Genomic DNA, 17,987 nt, shown 5'->3' on the forward strand with positions numbered 1-17,987 from the left:
GGTTTTAGTCTAAAAGCTATAGAGTAAATCCTGTGCATTGAAAGTTATGAAATAGATGTAGTATGTAGCAAGCAGCCTCAAAGAAAACGGCTGTCAGAAAGATAAGCCAAAAGGACGGATCAATTATTTCCCCGGTCTCCACTGATAGAGATGCTTCTCCAACTACCGGGCTCGGTTCTTGGATCTCTGTGGTGTTCAGTTCCAGAGAATTAGAGTGAGACAAGCTGTCTAATTGAATAACCCAGGCCAACCACATATTTGAGCATTTACAGTACAAAAGCCCGCTCGCCTTCCCTTCAGTTTCTCCTCCGCATCACCCCAACCCCACCACGATGCAGTCCGTCCCAGAATCGCGACAGCAGTCCTTCGAGGAGATCTACGGACCTCCCGAGAACTTCCTCGAGATAGAAGTGAGTTACATGGTGCATAAATCCAAATACCCACACCCGAATCAATCCCCTACCCCAATACCCTAGAGTCTCGTGTCCATATCTATCTCCCCTAATCAGCATACATCCCCACCCAAAACCCGCGTCACCACTCCCCATCAAGCACCAAGAACGAACACCAAACGAGCACCCCAAACTAACAACCGCAACAGGTCCGCAACCCGCAAACCCATGGCACATCTCGCAACATGTACACGTCGTACGAGATTGTGTGCCGGACCAACATCCCCGCCTTCAAATTGAAACACTCCGTCGTGCGCCGCCGGTACTCCGATTTCGAGTATTTCCGCGATATCCTGGAGCGTGAGAGCACGCGCGTCACGATACCCCCGCTCCCCGGGAAGGTGTTCACGAACCGCTTCAGTGACGATGTCATCGAGCACCGCCGCGAGGGTTTGCAGCGCTTCCTCCAGATCGTCGCCGGACACCCTCTTCTGCAGACGGGGAGTAAGGTGCTTGCCAGCTACATACAAGGTGAGTTATTCTAGTCACTTGTACGGATATGTATTATTGAACATACGCTAATGCTCATTTTTTAGATCCCAACTGGGACCGCAATGCGTGGTAGATGACTATTGCCTCCGCCATTAATTCATTAACGAGAAGCATGCCTCATTTCTTGGGGTTGGCTGGACTTTTCATTCGACCTCTTCAGACTTCATTTCTCACTTTTATCTCTATCTCTCCCTCCTTTCTTCTTCTTCCCCGCTCTCTCATATCCTTTCCACGGCAAACATCTTTCGCGATTGAAAATGGGTACCCGCAGTGTATGCTATGTAACGATCATTGCTTGAATTTTTTTTATGCTCGTTTGATATCCGAATTTACCGCTTCTTTCTTCCCAATCAAATGCAAATACAAGCAAGTACAGTGTTTCTTTGTTATCTTAATTGGACAGGCCCTGTTTCCTGGTTTTTCTTCTTCCACAAATTTACGATTACTGTTTCATTTCGGTCTTATCTTGTTGCATCTCTTTCTCCTTGTAAATCTGATTGTCAATGACATTTGCGAAAAGAAAACTTTTATTGAACAGAAACTCTGGCAAAAAAAAGCAAAAACCATCGTGTACTGTGGGATATAGATCGACAATTCAGAAGACCAGAGAAAGATAAAGATGATGTAGTAATGCCACACAGAGCACCAAAAACGCTAAGCAAAAAAAAAAAAGAAATGAAGATGAAGATGAAACGACAAAAGAGAAATACCAAAAGAAATTCAAGAGTTCATGACGTGTGTTGACAATATGGCACATCTAAAGCTTGTCCCTGGCTAGGTCAATTCATCCCAAATCATAGGAGCAAGGGTATTATCTTCCCACGGTGTCTCCACCGCAGAAGAAGCACCCGCCCCAGAGCCATCATCCAAAGAGAAAGAAAGCACACCCGCGGCTGCAGGAGGAAGATACATCGGGTGCTCCAGAAACCCCTGCGGAGGCGGCGGTAAGAGCGCGGGATCAACCTGGGCGAGATTTGACTGCGAAGGGGTAGCAGCGTGACGACCCCTCGAGGCCGAGTTATGGGGAATGGTAGTGGGAGTTGGAGTCGGAGTCATAGCATGAGCCTTGCTTGGGGATTGTTCGGTGTTGACAGGATGGGGACGGGGTGTCGACGCTCCTACAGCCGACTCTTGGGCCTGGTTTTTGTTGGTGAGGGCTTTGCCGCTCACAGAACCGCCGTCGCGATAGGCGTGTGGGAACTTAGTTCTGAAGCGATCGCGAAGGTCTGTCGCTTTGCGGTGGCTTAGATTCAATCTTGCATCTTGTTGGATTAGGGTCCATTGGAAGCCGTGTACTGCGTAGCCTTTTAGGAGGGCTTCGTCTTCGGTGGTTGTGAAGGGTCGTCGAGAGCGACGTTTGGATTTTGCGACATGTGGTTCGGGGATTCCAAGAGATGCGAGGGTTATGTGGGACTTGCTTGAAGAAGCGGGTGTGCTATTTCCTGATGAGGGTGACTGTGATTGGGCAATGCTACTACTACCGGGATCTGTGTCGGGCGTAGATGATACGGTACTCGAGATAGAGGGTTTTTGTGGATTGCAAGCTGGACTCCCTGCTCCAGACTTTGACTTGGAGCCTTGACTGGAGGGCCCTAGATGGGAGAGATGGATTTTCCCCGGTATTTCGTCGGAGCCCTCTGCTTTGGCTTTGAGTAGGGCGTTAGCGAGAGTGTCGTGTAGTTGTTTCGCAGCTTCGTTGGGATCGGATGCGCTGTGGTAATATTAGCTATCCTGAATGAATTAATTCAGAGGGCATTGCTTACCGGTACGCCCATGGACATAAAACTCGAAATCTTCAGCATAGCGAAGCTTTAGCATAAGACTACACAGTTGACCAAGAACCGAGCATACCTGTCTTTCAAATTTGAGGCAGTTCGCTGATTAAACTCCAGTTCCGGTTGAGCAAGAATAGCAGTCCAGTTTCCAATCCCGCATTTGACCACTCCTCGAAGTAAAGTAGTCGTCTCTTCTTCGGACCACTTCCTCAAGTTTTTACGGGACCGGCCGCGAGTTTTGGGAGACATTGGCGCATCTTCTCCAGGATGAGGTGACAATGCCTTGTTGGTCTTGGATATTTCTGCTTCACGAACAGCTAGGACAACCTCATCAGGGTCCACTAGGTTAGTACTTTCAACGTTTTCATTATTATCATTATTATCATGGTCTTCATCCCCATTGAGAGATGTTCTGAGGATTTCTTCGAGTCTAGCATCCCGTCTTTCCGCAGGTTGACCATCTGGGACCGTGACATGAGCCGAAACTGACGCCCCAGGGTCAACACCAGCATCGCCTCCGGAGGGCTTGGTCAAAAGCTGGGAGATATTGGACCCAGCCTCAATGGGTGGAAGGAGGGCAGCATTTGGCGGAGGCTCATTCAATCCATTCAAAATAGCAAATGGCCCAAATGGAGGAGGCCGCTGCTCTTTCTGGGCCTGGGGGATAGGCAACTGTAGATGCTCGCTGAATGAATCAGCCTGGGGGTCTCGGCGTCGACGCTTGCGGGGCCCTTGGAGGGCGTCATCGTCGAAAGATGACGAGAAATGAAACTTCTCTAGGGCACGAAGATTCACAAAAGCCGGAAGTATCGGCCTCGGGGGGCGTTCCACATTTGACTGCGAGTCTGCTGAAAGTTCGGTTTTCCTGATACGTGCAGCGTTCAGAAATTCCGTGACTGTCGGTAGGCCTGCCTTTGCATTTGCTGAGATCTTCCCGCTATTTCTGTTTGAATTGGAGATATTATTCGAGTCCCGTGCCCCACTGGCATTGGGTTCGAGGGGTGATGGGACGCTTAGGGTTCGTGAGGATACTGGTTCTCGGAGAGGGGCGATACGCAGAGAGAGTTGAGGGAGTTCGCGGAGTATTGATTCATCGAGAGGCCGTAAGGCACTAGATTCCATTTCGACCAGCTATCACAGATTTCATAGCATCCTGGATGTCCCTGACATTATATCCATGGGGACAGATGAAGCTCTGATAAGATCCATGCGATAACGGCCACAGGCGGTGACGGGTGCCAGTAAAGCGGGCCCCGGGGTGTCTACGTCAGCTGCCATCCTGTCGAGATACCCCTTCCATTTCAAAAGGATCTCCCATTAGACTCTCCTTGGTTTGGTCAAATTCTATCATATAATTGGAATTCTAGACTTAGTATTTGTCGTGGTCCGCTAAAAACGTGAGTTGCCTTCCTGTCTGCGGAAGTAAAGCTACGAAGCTTTGTTTTGCAGACCGCTCCGAACGAATTACAGCCAGGGCCAAAGCACGACAATTAAGAAGACATAAACAAAGAATAACGTTGAACGCCACCAGGTCCCCAAAATGCCCACCATTTTCCCAACATGGCCACACATCCTGTTTGGCGTTCTTGAGCCGATCTCACTGTACGATCAGCCCAACCCTTTCCTCCACCTACGCAAGAATACTACTGATCATACTATCCTTAACATAGAGCCCTTGGCAGTGCATACCCCCTCTACAACCTCCAAGGCTTTATCACCGGGCAAACACCCAACATCGCAGCCCCAGCCACCCTGCACCCTAGCAGCGTCGCGCTCGCCTACCAACTCGGCAATATCTACTCACTTCTCTTCCTAGTCGGCGTAGGTGTTTGTCACGCCACAACAGAGCCAAGAGTACTACGCAACTACTTGGTCGGGCTGGCCATCGCCGATATAGGCCATGTCTACGCCACATACTTGGCGATGGGCTGGGACGCGTTTTCAGACGTTGCGGCATGGAACGCTTTGACCTGGGGTAACATTGGGATTACAACGTTCCTATTCGTCAATAGGATCGCTTATTTCTTGGGCATTTTTGGCTATGCGAAGGCGCCAAAGGCGGCTGCAAAACAGGAGTGAGGTGACATGCTGCTTTGGTTGGCCAGACCAATATATGTACTCTATCATCTCCTCTTGTATAACAAAAAGAAAAGCAAAGAAATTCTGGGTGGGGCCTTTTGCTCCGACCTCCTCTCCCTTGCGTGAGACTGCATATTGGCGCCGTTCGACTTGGGCCCTACTCTTGCCTGAGGCGGCTCTTCGGATGTAATGGGTTTCATCTGATTCATAGATTCTTGGTCGGCGCATAGAGGAGATAGGAGCGTGCGTGGGATGTGGCTGGGTGGATCTGCTGGTATGCTTGGATCTGCTTGACTGCGTTAGGGTGGATGAGATGGGCTGGCCTGGTTACGTTTTCAAATGCAATGAGCGTTTCGCTGTTATGCATGTAAATAGAATCTTGAATGTCATCGAGAAACAAAAAATAGAAATTAGATTCATATTAGCATAACGCAACGCCGGACTCCCCGGTGCTTCCCGATGCTTGCATGGGTATCAGAGTAGAAATACAGATGAAATATAGCATTTGAGGTCATCTGGTGTAGATCACCCCATCGTAAGACTGCCAAGGAAAACACACCACCAATGCATTAGCTGCTGACCAGAGAGACAAACAAATAATTGAAACAATATTTAGCACACGGCCCACGGCCCACGCGAGGCGGTCTCACCCTGCAGCCACACAAGCCAAGCACACACCAAGGTAAGTTGCTTTTTTTCTCTCACCGGATCCCAAGCCGGAGAGAAGCCTAAGCAGGCTGATCTGGTGACTACCTCTTTGGGTTTATTGGGTGCTTTGCAGGTACTGAAAAACCGGTTGGAGGGCCGATTCGCCATTTTGTTTATGATCGTGGATGTGAGGCGTCAGGAAGGGAATGCCAGGGAATTTTTGGTAGTGCTGGCGATAAGCGGCAAAGTTTTGAGCTGGGCTCATGAGGTTGATGATTTCTTGTGGAATCAACGCCTCAAGTGTAATTAAATTTCCTGGAGCGGTAGCGGTATTGGCGGTGCGCGTTGTTAAAATGGAATAGGTGTGTAAGCCTTTGGTGATAGCCGTAAGAGAATGATAATTCCTGGTTGTTAAGAGGGACTGTTCAGATGTACAGTTAGAGGGATTTGACCTTTTAGGACATTGGCGACTTTTAGGGTAAAGACCGCTTACCTGTGCACATTCTTGCAGATATGGAACCAGGTCTGGAAGGGCCGCGCAACATTCCCAGGCAGAATTACTCAGTACACACCATTGAATCTGTAATTGTTTCACGACAGCATCTTCTGCTATCAGGCTTTCCCTTGTTAATGCGGCAAAATGATGCTCGTCCAGGCCTCTCATGCTGCGGGCCAAGTCTGTTGGAGATGTCGACTCGAGATAATCGTCCAGGAAAGGAATAGAGGTATCAAATGGAGTCGTCCAATCCATCGTAGGAGCATGAATATATCGTCGGCGAAATCGAATTGCCAGAACGCTCAACATCTTGAGCATGGCAGTGAGCCTTCCTGGTTGGTCCTTGAATAAGGCCTGAATAGGGCCTGCGATGAACTCAAATCCAGCGGTGTTGAGCTTGGACATGTCATGATTCCCGCCAGTTCGCACAGCCAGAAGGCAGTGGGCCAGTGCACGGTGTGCAAATGGACTCCGCGACCGAAGATGCTATAGAAGTCAGCACAGGCTCTATATGATAATTCGTAGGCTCTAGCTGAATAAATTAAAGAACGTACCTTTTCCACTTCTGTGTACAAAGGGATGTCCTCCGGATAGGCATTCAAATGGTCGCGGAGAATAATATAAAGAGCCGTATGCTGCTGCAGAAACCACTCCACAAAGACGGCATTGTATCCGAGAGCAGCACGTACAAACTCTTCGAAGGCAACCTGCTTGAAGTGAAAATGGCTCTCTGCCTCAATTGCGGCAGCGATCTCCCGCGCATCTAGTGTAGGACTTGATTGCGGTGGAAGCCAACTCCATGGAATTGCCTGGAAAGGAGAGATACTCGACCGGCGTAGGATCTCCTCCACCCTTTGTATATGGGAGAGATTCCCAAGGAGCTGGTACTCATGGGGCTCGGATAGCGCGATCAAAAAGGTATCAATGGTGTCCACATTTCGAGCGCAAAGCGAAGTCCTCGGGAAGTTTTCGTCACGAAAGAGTCCGAATTGGATCACACGACTAATTTCTTGGATATCGAATGCCCAGAACACAGTTGTCGCTTCATCTTCCCACCAGCGATAAGACATGAAAAAGGAGGGAATCTCCAGGTTTAGTTGGAAAATTGACGGGTAAGAAAGCCCCGGGTTCGAGGTCGTCATGCTAGATTGAGAAGACATGGTCTTCTTCAGTAACGAGTATTGCCTATCCCCTGGAGTGAAAAATATCTGGGGAGGCGGTTCAAAAGCCGATTCTTCTGGGCTGATCGATTGCATTTATGCAGTCACCACCGGGAAGAAAAAAAATCAAGGCCAACACATCAGGCAAAGTACACGCTGACGCTCATGTAACACGGCGCTTGAATAGAGTAATTACAGGGCAGGGATAAGAGGTGTATGTTAGACGCGATGTGAGAGAAGGAGGTAGGGAGTATACGGAAAGAGAAAAAGAAATAACTAAATAACGCATGGATAATAAAGCGGGTTGCCCGGAGAGATGAGGATGATTGGTTTTAAAGGTGAGACCAGGATGGAATTCTCTTTATCCCTGTTACTTCCGCCACGTTCGACACATCACGAGGGCCGAAAATGGGCCAGAGAACTCTGAGCACATTAACAAGCGGAGCGCTAATCCCGGTTTCCAGGCTGCTAGAAGGCTCCCGACGGGAAGGGAAAGGGGGAAATATTGTCGGGATTGTAGGCTTACTCTTTTCGGGTCTCTAGGATCAGGGAGATCGGGGAGAAACTGGTCAACTCCAAAGATCTGCAAGCTGGGCTTCTCTGTTGGTTACCGAAATTGTATGCCGAACACCCGTTGGCCGTTGGGCTGCAGAAAGGGAAATAGATTTGGCTCAATTAACAATATGACAAGTGGAGAGTCATGAATCGAGAAGCGGTCAACCCTTAATAGAGGATTATTCTGGAAGTTTCAAATTGGGAAGTTTATAATTAGTCGGTCAAGGGGAACGGAATGTGGAGATCTCTAACATCTCTCAAACAGATTGGTCCAGATTGGTCCAGAATGATTTCATATGTACTAGTATGTACACAAATATGGGCGCTAACGTAGTGGCCGTAAGATGCCAATGTGGAGTCCCGACGATCTCAAGGAGTTTCAATACTATAATGGAACACCTTGGAACGTTTTAGAACTTTTTATTATGGATTTTATGGAAGTCTGCGATTGGTTTGCCCGTCAATATTACCGGGGAGAATGATATGTGGACCATATAAGCATAAACACACCGAGTTCTAGGCAAACCTCCAATTCAGACGGCAATCGGGAATTGAACTAAAATCATATAATAGATTGTTATGTCATTATATCATTATTTTTGACAATAGAATCCAAGATCAGCGTTCCGCTCTCGTTCAATTAAAAACAAGATTCATTTCAACACATCCTTTGACTCGATCCTTGCAAGATTTCCTTACACCGCTAGACCAAAGAGGTGTAATGTCAAATTATATCAAACATTTCACGTCTAAATATTGAAATTTATTCCTAGCTTCTATGATCGTTCCACATTCCCACTACCGGCGTGAGAACTAATCTCCACCAGTTCCAAGCTTGTTTTTCTTAGCAAGTACAATGGGAGCACAAAGTACTATGTAAGTAATTCTACGATGGGTATAGTATCCAATCCAATCATTCAGCAGTCAAAATGTCATTCCACGTGAAATGTCATTCTCCTAGACCCAGGGCCTTGGAACTGGGACGGATCTCCCGAGACCCCCAAAGTTTATGAAAATATTATCTCAAAGCATCTACAACATAAGATGCTTCTGGGTTTTGCTGATCTTATTGTTATTTCAAAGTTCCGTCTATAATAATTGTGCAGCATATGCAGAGACTGCTAAAATGACAAAGTTCTAGACCCAGTATTTGCATTTCCGACACATAAGAACCGACTCGCTACAATTAGATACAATACCTGGCTTCAAGTGCAGCTTGTACACTGGGGCTCCACTTCTGTCGCTTTACATCGCTGGCGCTTCATACGAGCTTGATTGATCGATTGTGCATTGGAACAAAAGTACCTGGTGTCCCAGGGATGCTCGCTTAAGAATGATCCACAATAACTGCATTGTTCTGCATCCCCCAGATAGTATGCCCATTTCTGCGTCTTGTGTAGCTCAGATTCCAAATTCCCATGCTAACATGACAGCCACTACTCCGTACAGCCAGCCACCTATGCAGTCATGAAGCGATATAATCGCATCAAGGCAAGATCCCCCTGCAACTTGGTGACTAGTTATTACGCCTTGCCTTTTCCTTCTCGGATCCGATACCGGGTCCCACCCCCTGCAAAAGGCCAGTTCACCTTTCTCCACGCTGCATAAAGTGATGGGTCAGGAATCCTACCGCACCGTCCTGTCGTGCATCTTACCAACAGTATGGCGCTTGGAACACGGAGAAATTTTCCCCGGTAGATATCCAAACGTGGGACGGCGGAGTACTAGGATTGAGTTTGGATCTATCAGATTATCCTCTCTTTCCCCGCCCATCCGCTTCCACGATCGCCACCCGTCGGAGAAATTTAAGGAAAATGTATTTCCCAGAACTGGATGTCTGAGCCGCTTGGCTCTCTCGCCCCTTGCTATCTACCCGGTGATCCCTCGAGAGAATGCGGTAGGTGCGCTTGAATTGAACGGACCAAGCGCCCATCCTATGAAGCCATGGTCTCCAGAGCCGCTACAACTTTTAAGAACCGCCCTTCCCGATAGAGAATAAGAAGATCCTCAATCCGACACCGGAGATCAGTTATTCTTAGACTCTTGGCCTCTCGCTTGTCTTGCTTGTTTTGCATATGCTCGCTTATATACCCTTTATAAATAGTTCCTGACTGTACGGAATTTGGAAGTATATGTAAGTACCTACTTTTCTCCACAAGTAGTCCTGTCAAGCGCCCACATGATTCATATACATACATGTAGTAAAGAGACCGAGTAGTCGACTGGCGGTAACAGCAAACCTGCAATAACTCCACATCGGACACTTTCTGCTGTTGCATCGCATAAGCTAGCTCCATATGCCGGACACACCTCGATTTTCATGACACAGCATGTGGATGTTAATCATTATTCAAATACCCCATACTCAAATCAACTGGGCCACCATACCTCTGGTTTCATCATGATCGCCACTGACCTCTGCAGATGGTTGTCATCTCCTACCTATAACTAGCGGTCGACACGCTCTGCTTAGGTTAAGGTCAGTAATAGTGTGTGAGCGGGCGCGAATTAGAACACCCATCGAGAAGATCAGTGCTAGGATTTGCTACTCTGATCGTCATTTTCAGACTTTGGGTCGGAGACTTGGTAATTTCCACCTTCCTCCGTACGTGTACATAGTACACCGACACGGGAAGACTGTTGCATTGAATAGCCCGAGGTGCGGTGGTGCGTTGGTGTTATGGATTCATCGATTCGAGCTAACGGGGTTGCACCGGAGATGAGTATGTAGGAAATATATAACATATTTTTGAAGCGGGATCTACACATGTACTCAAGTACCGTAGGGTTTAATTTGTGTAGATTCTCTCAAAAGTACACATCTGAGTATTTACAAAGATATTAAAATTAGATCAAAAATGATGGACCTTTGGTATTGTAGACCAAATCAAGGTATATCTCGTGGGTCATCATTCTCTGCTGTTGAGATGCGAAGTCTCAATTTGAAACGGCCTACGCTTATTCACGGGTTCAGCCAGAGCTTTAGTATGCAGTAGCTTTGGATCTAGAAGGCGACCTAGATTGGTTGCTAATAGTTTTCACTCTTAGTAGCATCTGGGTGGCGAAAGACTCGCATCTTGACTACAGATTAGGAAAGTTACGTTTCCCTTGATCTTCATGTATAAAAGTACGCCTGGGATGATAGCGGAACAATGCGGCCAGACAGCAAAAGCATAAGAGCTAATCATCCAGAAAGTAGTGTTGAAGATCAAGGGAGATAAAGTCAATATACGCTCATTAAATCGTTCGAAAAAGAGGTAACGTCAAATGGTATCATATCACTCGGAAACGAAGCGGTTAACCCGTTCCTGTTTTGTTTGCTATGGTTCGAAAACTACGAGAAAGCATTATTCAAGCCTGTTAAGCAAGACAAGACGCCGTTTCCCAGCTACTGTTTTTAGTGTTTGTTTTAATCGACCAGCTATTCCACAAATATCAGATATTGTGAATTTAGTTGGCGATATCGTGGGCACGGCGGCGGTCACGCTCCTCAGCAATGGAGAGCTAGAAAATAAGGTTAGGATAAATTCAGAGAATCAGCGTTGGGAGAATGATAACGTACCTTGACACCCTTACCCTTGGGGAGGGAAACCCAGGGCTTGTCCTGTCCAATGACGAAGACGTTGGACTCACGGGTAGCGAACTGGTTGTCAAGAGCATCGCGAACGTGGACGATGTTGAAACCACCATCGTGACGCTCACGGTGAGTGATGACACCAACACGACCCATGTTGCGACCACCAGTGGCCATGATGACAACACCGGAGTCGAACTTGACGAAGTCAGTGATCTTGCCAGTGGCAAGCTCGACCTTGACGGTGTCGTTGACCTTGATGGCAGGGTCGGGGTAACGGATGCTGTAGAGCGAAAAACGCAAGTTAGCAAAACCATGTCCTAATCGAATGGAATCCTACTGTTTCCAGAAAGATGGAATAGATGTTCCAAGTTCTCTTGTCCTCCGCCGATCAACCAAAGCTTGGTCCAACGACTGAATGACACGGAACTTGTGGAGTGTGGAACTCACGTTCGCGCATCGTGCGTAACCAAGAATGGGATCCCGCCCTTGCCGAGCTGAACACGCTTGACCTTGCAGAGCTTGTACTCAGCCTCCTCAGCCTGGATGCGGTGGACGGTGAAACGGCCCTTGGTATCGTAGATGAGACGGAAGTGCTCGCCGGTCTTCTCGAGGGAGATGACGTCCATGAATCCAGCGGGGAAGGTGGTGTCGGTGCGGACCTTGCCGTCAACCTTGACCAGACGCTGCATCATGATGGCCTTGACCTCGCGACCGTTCAGGGCGTACTTGAGACTATCAACGAAAGAAATGTCAGTGGTTGTTCGTCGCGTGTCGAGGAATTTATAGTGTCGCGTGCGTACCGGTTACGGATGAAGACAATCAGGGGAAGGCAGTCCCGGAGCTTGTGGGGACCGGGGGAGGCCTTGGGCGCGTAGGTTCCGGACATTTTGTCCAAGAGCCAGTGCGAGGGCGCACTGAGGCGCTTCTGGTGCTTTCCGCTGTGAAGAACATGCTTGTTAGTGATGGTGTTCCAAGTCGAGAAATTTTTGATCACTCTCGTAGTGACTGGTTGAACTCGAAATCCAGCAGGAAGCCGAAACCAGTGTGCAAAAATAGTGATGTAGAGGGCGATTTCATAACACTTACGGGCCGCGCATTTTGACTGATTTGTCGACTGAAGGTTAGGTGGTCGGAGTGTCGAAGGAGAAGGCTCAAACCGCGAAGTGATGATCCAAATCAGAAGAGAATTCGCTTAGTGTGTGGTCGTTGTGAGCCCTATTCTCCACCCAAGCCAATCAGACTCCACTAGTGGGCTTTTACGTTTGCTTATGTCATCTCCACTCGGGGCCCTGATCCACCCGAGAACTTCCGCTTTAGGAATAGAGACCAATGAGATCTAATTCATTTGTACGAAAATTTGTATCTATTTGACATGCGCTGATAATTCCACTTTTCGTAATCGACTTAAATGTAGCCCTTGATAACAGCAACCTCGGCATTGAGGATAGATGATCCAGCAGCTCCAATGACGGTGTTGTGAGAGAGGGCAGCGAATCGGATATCAAAGTGACCACCTGGGGCACCCTCACGAACTCGGCCAACGCTCACTGTGTATCCACCGGAGATGTTGCGGTCCAGGCGGGGCTGGGGACGATCGGGCTCATCGAACACCTTGATCGCGGGTTCTGGTGCGGAAGGAGCACCCAACTTCTGCGCCTCGGACTTATACTCCCGTAGAGCCTCCTTAACCTGCTCGGCGGTGGGGGTCTGGCGGTTCTTGAAACGCAAGGAGACGAATGCCATGTGGCCGTCAGTGACACCAACACGGGTGCAAGTGGCTCCGATGCGGAGACCAGTCTGCTCATCGAAACCAGTGGCACTGGCATTCAATGTACCCAGAATCTTTTGCGCTTCGTTCTCGAGCTTGTCCTCCTCGCCGCTGATGTAGGGGATGACATTATCCAGGATGTCCATTGTAGGAACACCGGGGTAGCCGGCTCCGGAGACTGCCTGCTCGGTGAAAACCTCGACTTCCTCGACTGGGCCAAACTTGGCCTGAAGAGCCGCGAAGGGGATGACAATGCCAATAACAGCGCAGTTGGAGTTGCAGACCAGGAAGCCCTTCTTCAGACCGTACTTCTCACGCTGGTGAGGAATCAGATCCAGATGTTGGGGGTTCACGGTAGGAACCACCAAAGGAACAATGGGGTCCTTGCGGAAGTTCTTTGCGTTTGAGAAGACGGGGATCTCAGCCTTAATGAATGCCATTTCTGCATAAAATGTCAGTATATAGTTTTGTTTGTTAAATCTGATACATCTGATATCACATACCAGTCTCGCCAGCAACATCGCTGTTCAGTCCAGAGAAGACAAGGTCACAATCCGAGAAATGTTCGGGCCTGCAGTCACGCATGACCAGGTTGCTGAGCTTCTCAGACATGGGGGAGGATTGCTTCCAGTTCACGGCATCCTTGTACTTCTTGTTGGCTGAACGCTCAGAAGCACCCACAGCGTGAAGCTCAAGGAAGGGGTGGTCTGCCAGCAGCAGGATGAAGCGCTGGCCCACGGAGCCAGTGGCACCGAGAACACCTGTAACATGTTAGGTCTGAATGATGCATGAAAATACTTTCAAGATTGATAACGTACCGCACTTCTTCTTTGGGAATTCAGGAGCCATTTTGCTTTTGAGTTTATATCTTGTGTAGGTTAGCAAACCAGAAATTCCAACAAGTTAAAACTAGCGACCAATCAACAGATATACAAAAGAACAACTGCTTCATGCCGTGGGTCATATACCACCAGAGGCCTGTATGAGTCAAAGCGTTTCCAGAGCCCCGCATGCAGTATATAGGAGGCTCTGCTAGCTTCGATACCTCACAGACTACATGGTTTACAGTTCCAGGGGATTGGCATAGCAAAATATCAATATAAAACAACAATTGTACTTACCGCTTCGCTGGTGATGGGGTTGAAGGCTTGTAGCATTCACAGCGACAGCGATATCGCTCTCAGCCAATTGCCTTGCCCCGCGCTTATGTCAGCGACTGTGTTCGGACAAAAACGTGGCTCCCCGATTGGTCAGAATATATGGGTCCTTTGTCAAAGTTTAATCTCCCGAGATTTGGCTCGTTTGCATTTCTTTCTATGGAACGTCATGTATCGTTGGAATATCAAAAGGCCACTCAGAAAGTGGCCTGTGGCTGGACCTTTTGGTTTATTTATTGAGGACACGCTTGACAACATCGCTGACAGTTTCCAAGTGAAGTCCCAACACATTGTTCGCCAGATTCTCCTCTTTGGCATAGTTTGAATGGAGCCCCGGGGTGTTGCCAAAAACAGTGGCTCGAACCAGAGCAAAAGCACCATTAAAGTCCCCAGCAGCAAGCTTCTTGGCTGCCTCGTTGACTTGAATGTCTGTGGTAGTTTCGTTTACGGTCCATTTAACTCCCAATTCCTCCTCCAAGGCAGCAAGAATGTCCTTCTGAGTGGTTTCAACCGAGGCAATAAACAGAAACTGGTTTCTGGTTTCATCGGGATGCAGAAGAACAGAGGCAACAGCCTCCCCGAGGGCCTTCTGATTGGTTAGGGTGAAACTCTTGTTGCCTCCATCCCAGATAGTAGCCGTATGACTGGCAATGTCAAATTCCAGAAACCCGTTTGTAAGACCCTATTCAAAAATCACTGATTAGCCAAAGTTGCAATTCGCAATTTGCAATGGAAGACTTACCCAGTCAAACAATCCGGAAGAAGCAATACCAGTCCAGGTCAACCCGTCGGTCTCCTTATTCTTGAGATACTCGACGAGTTCCTTCTTCGGCCCAAATATTGGCTGCAATTGCAACACAGCTTCGTTCTGACTATTTGCCGAGAACTCAGATGGGATGAAGCGCTTGACACCTGCACGGATGGCAGCATCGACGAACTTCTTCTGTTCGCCAAATGCGCTGGCACCCACAGCCGAAATGACGACGTCTTGGCCCTTGAATGCAACCTCGAGACCGTTGTCCGAGTAGTCGGTCTTGAGAACAGTCACACCAGATGGGAAAGTCGCCTCCCTCCCCTTGCGGGAAATGACGGTAATTTCGAACTGGGAAGATGCAAGGCCATCGAGGATGATTTTGCCAACGGTGCCGCTAGCCTGCCAAGTTGTTAGCTAGGGTAATATGTATAATTTGAGAATGGAGCTGGCGTACGCCGATAATTGCAACGTTTTTCAAGTATGATGCCATATCGGATTATTGCGCTGTAGATGAAGTACTAGTCTTGGATGGAATGACATCTTTATAGGTTTTAGTCCTGCGCTATTTCGCTCTCTCTATCTGATGTTGACTTCATATCATGGACTGCGTATGCAAATGGTGCTTTGAAGTACGACGGACTTTCTGTCCGCTCCTCCGCTTCAACCAATCAAACAATACCCATGTTGACTCCGAAGCAATTTTTGTAAGGGAAATAATATGATGCGATCTACTCCATCGTCCGCCTGCCTTACGCTTAGAAATGCGGACTGGGGCCTCCGCCGCTCCGCTCTAACCAATCAGCTCACAGCCTCGTATCATCAACTTGCTCATGTTGTGACTTACACCATCACAATTCCCCAGTCATCATTACAGTTCCGAGCATTTTCTTGAGTCAATGGTTTATCCACCTACCAACACAGTGCGCTCTTGTCTTGAGTGTCGTCGACGAAAAATCAAATGCGACAGATCCCTGCCTTGCTCGTACTGCGTCAAAGTCAAGATACAGTGCAGCTACGCGCCACCAAGAGCGGAACCTACCATTACCAAGAGCCATCAGACTGGCGATTATATGGTAACCCGCATCGAAAGAATTGAGCATACATTAGATTATTTTAAGCAAAGTCTCTCTCAACTCCAAGGGATTTTGCAGACTCAATCTTCATCGCCATCTCTTGCTGCAAGTCATGGTCATGACCCGGTGCACCAGTCCCATGAATATCACGGGCATGATGGAAGGGATCTAAATCAAAGTCCATCTTTATTCAAATCTCTCCCGACTTCCGCACTCGAATATTTTTGCCCGCCCCGACTGCTGGTATCTTTCCTATGGCAGAAGTACTTAGAAAACGTGGAGCCAATCCTCAAAATTATACATGCACCAACGGTCCAGAGACAGATATTGAATAACACCCAATGTCGAGAGACCCTCAGAGCACCCACGCAATGCTTGATATCCGCCATCTGTTATGCTGCTGTGGTAACAATGACGGCGGAAGATTGTTGGGCTGAGCTTGATGAAGACAAGCATAAAGCATTGAAGATGTATGTATCTGGCTCAAAGCCATAAGTGTCTTGCTAATCTTTCAAGATATCGCACCGGAGTTGAAAGCTCTCTCGCAAAAGCCGATCTATTGAAGTCATCGGACATGACCATCCTACAAGCTTTTGTCATATACATCGTGCGTGATACTAAAACAAGGAGATGTCTGACATTATCTGACAATTACTTTAGGCTTGCAGCAGGCGTTATGATAAAGGACCAGACATTAGAAAGTTTATTGGGAATGCAATTGGAATTGCCCTCAACATCGGCTTGCATCGCGATCCATCTGCTTCAGGACTACCACCCTTTCAAGCCGAAATGCGGCGTCGACTCTGGTGGCAGATCTATATTCTCGATATCAATATCGCAGAGGACTGTGGCACAACCCCACGTATTCTGGAGTCATGGTTCGACACAAAGCTCCCTTCGAATGTGAGCGATGCAAGTCTTGATATTGATATGAAGGACCCGCCCCGAAACTGCAGCGGAAAAACAGAGATGATGCTGAGTCTCGCAAGATCTGAAATCGGCAATTTTGCCCGCCGAATTATCTTCTCTGGCCAGTTCTGCGAAGAGAATTGCTACCCAGCTTTATCAGCTTCGCAGAAATGCACAGCGATAGATATTTTCAAAGAAAAAGTCGAACAGCAATATTTATCGCATCTAGATCAAAGTATTGCGTTGGACTATTTTACAACTGTCTCCTGCAATTTGATGCTCGGAAAGCTCAGACTGGCAGTGATCAAACCCCGAGCGAGACAAGACCAGTCTATACTCACGCATATGAACTTCCGAAAGGTTTGCACGGAGATCCTGCAGAAAACTTCAACTTTGAAACGCTATGAAAAGGGCAGACAGTGGGTCTGGACTTTCCAAAACTACGTCGAATGGGATGCCTTGACATGTTTGCTCATTAATCTTTCTCTGGCCCCGAAAGGTAAGGCGTTGGATTCTGCATGGCAAGCGGTGAATGAGACATACGATTACTTGAAGATGGATGGTGATGCCCGATGTGATCGCCACTGGGAGAATATCGAGGAACTCCACACGAAAGCTCTATTTTCTCGGGACAGGATACAGATTAATCCATCTGAATGGGGTGCATCACCAGATGATGACAGCGGCTTCGAAGAATCACATACCATGGTTACAGAATCACCACAGCCGCTTGGTCTGGGAACTTTAAAGCGCCAGAGAGAAGAAGTTTTTGGGTCTTCCTGTCCTTCCCCTGGCGAGCTGGAACCCAGAGTCCCGAACTGTCGTTCTGAGGTGCCGAACATGCAATTAGAAGCCCAAGAACATATTCCTCGTATGTGGGCGTTGGCGAATGCTGCCGCAGCTGCTCCGGCAGCTATAGACAGTTTGTCTCACATGGAACCAGCCAGTGAATCTGCAGACATACCCAGCTCAGGCACTGGCTGTCAGTGGAGTGCGAATCTGTTCGAGCGATACTTTCAGGTCCTAGGCTCTGGGCAAGCATCACCGTTATGATAATAATATTCTAATATTTGCACCTAATGCGGACTAAGA

The 17,987-nt window shown here is 48.1% G+C and overlaps 8 protein-coding genes across 8 annotated transcripts; 3 read left to right on the forward strand and 5 right to left on the reverse strand.

Annotated features, from left to right (window-relative positions):
• Nucleotides 1-332: 332 nt before the first annotated feature.
• Nucleotides 333-1,017, forward strand: N7447_008606 (sorting nexin-3; the record flags this gene model as incomplete). Its single annotated transcript, XM_057232868.1, has 3 exons — nt 333-410; nt 602-923; nt 989-1,017. 3 exons carry the CDS (start codon nt 333-335, stop codon nt 1,015-1,017), a joined length of 429 nt encoding a protein of 142 aa, XP_057082410.1.
• Nucleotides 1,018-1,718: 701 nt separating this feature from the next.
• N7447_008607 (telomere repeat binding factor family protein) lies at nt 1,719-3,841 on the reverse strand (the record flags this gene model as incomplete). Its single annotated transcript, XM_057232869.1, has 3 exons — nt 1,719-2,655; nt 2,708-2,737; nt 2,796-3,841. 3 exons carry the CDS (start codon nt 3,839-3,841, stop codon nt 1,719-1,721), a joined length of 2,013 nt encoding a protein of 670 aa, XP_057082411.1.
• Nucleotides 3,842-4,259: 418 nt separating this feature from the next.
• On the forward strand, nt 4,260-4,798 carry N7447_008608 (uncharacterized protein; the record flags this gene model as incomplete). Its single annotated transcript, XM_057232870.1, has 2 exons — nt 4,260-4,321; nt 4,390-4,798. 2 exons carry the CDS (start codon nt 4,260-4,262, stop codon nt 4,796-4,798), a joined length of 471 nt encoding a protein of 156 aa, XP_057082412.1.
• Nucleotides 4,799-5,561: 763 nt separating this feature from the next.
• Nucleotides 5,562-7,198, reverse strand: N7447_008609 (RasGEF domain-containing protein; the record flags this gene model as incomplete). The annotated part of the gene is made up of 3 exons (XM_057232871.1): nt 5,562-5,867; nt 5,940-6,428; nt 6,497-7,198. 3 exons carry the CDS (start codon nt 7,196-7,198, stop codon nt 5,562-5,564), a joined length of 1,497 nt encoding a protein of 498 aa, XP_057082413.1.
• A 3,909-nt stretch (nt 7,199-11,107) lies between these two features.
• On the reverse strand, nt 11,108-12,331 carry N7447_008610 (40S ribosomal protein eS4; the record flags this gene model as incomplete). Its single annotated transcript, XM_057232872.1, has 5 exons — nt 11,108-11,161; nt 11,220-11,514; nt 11,682-11,966; nt 12,035-12,172; nt 12,321-12,331. 5 exons carry the CDS (start codon nt 12,329-12,331, stop codon nt 11,108-11,110), a joined length of 783 nt encoding a protein of 260 aa, XP_057082414.1.
• Nucleotides 12,332-12,638: 307 nt separating this feature from the next.
• Nucleotides 12,639-13,851, reverse strand: N7447_008611 (aspartate-semialdehyde dehydrogenase family protein; the record flags this gene model as incomplete). The annotated part of the gene is made up of 3 exons (XM_057232873.1): nt 12,639-13,444; nt 13,506-13,763; nt 13,821-13,851. 3 exons carry the CDS (start codon nt 13,849-13,851, stop codon nt 12,639-12,641), a joined length of 1,095 nt encoding a protein of 364 aa, XP_057082415.1.
• Nucleotides 13,852-14,388: 537 nt separating this feature from the next.
• Nucleotides 14,389-15,403, reverse strand: N7447_008612 (aromatic alcohol reductase; the record flags this gene model as incomplete). The annotated part of the gene is made up of 3 exons (XM_057232874.1): nt 14,389-14,841; nt 14,902-15,312; nt 15,368-15,403. 3 exons carry the CDS (start codon nt 15,401-15,403, stop codon nt 14,389-14,391), a joined length of 900 nt encoding a protein of 299 aa, XP_057082416.1.
• Nucleotides 15,404-16,397: 994 nt separating this feature from the next.
• N7447_008613 (transcription factor domain-containing protein) lies at nt 16,398-17,948 on the forward strand (the record flags this gene model as incomplete). The annotated part of the gene is made up of 3 exons (XM_057232875.1): nt 16,398-16,456; nt 16,503-16,593; nt 16,647-17,948. The coding sequence occupies 3 exons, from the start codon at nt 16,398-16,400 to the stop codon at nt 17,946-17,948; spliced, it is 1,452 nt and encodes a 483-aa protein (XP_057082417.1).
• Nucleotides 17,949-17,987: the final 39 nt, after the last annotated feature.

Source organism: Penicillium robsamsonii (assembly GCF_028829455.1).
Source record: "Penicillium robsamsonii strain IBT 29466 chromosome Unknown utg000005l_segment0_segment0, whole genome shotgun sequence".
Classification (NCBI taxonomy): Eukaryota; Fungi; Ascomycota; class Eurotiomycetes; order Eurotiales; family Aspergillaceae; genus Penicillium; species Penicillium robsamsonii.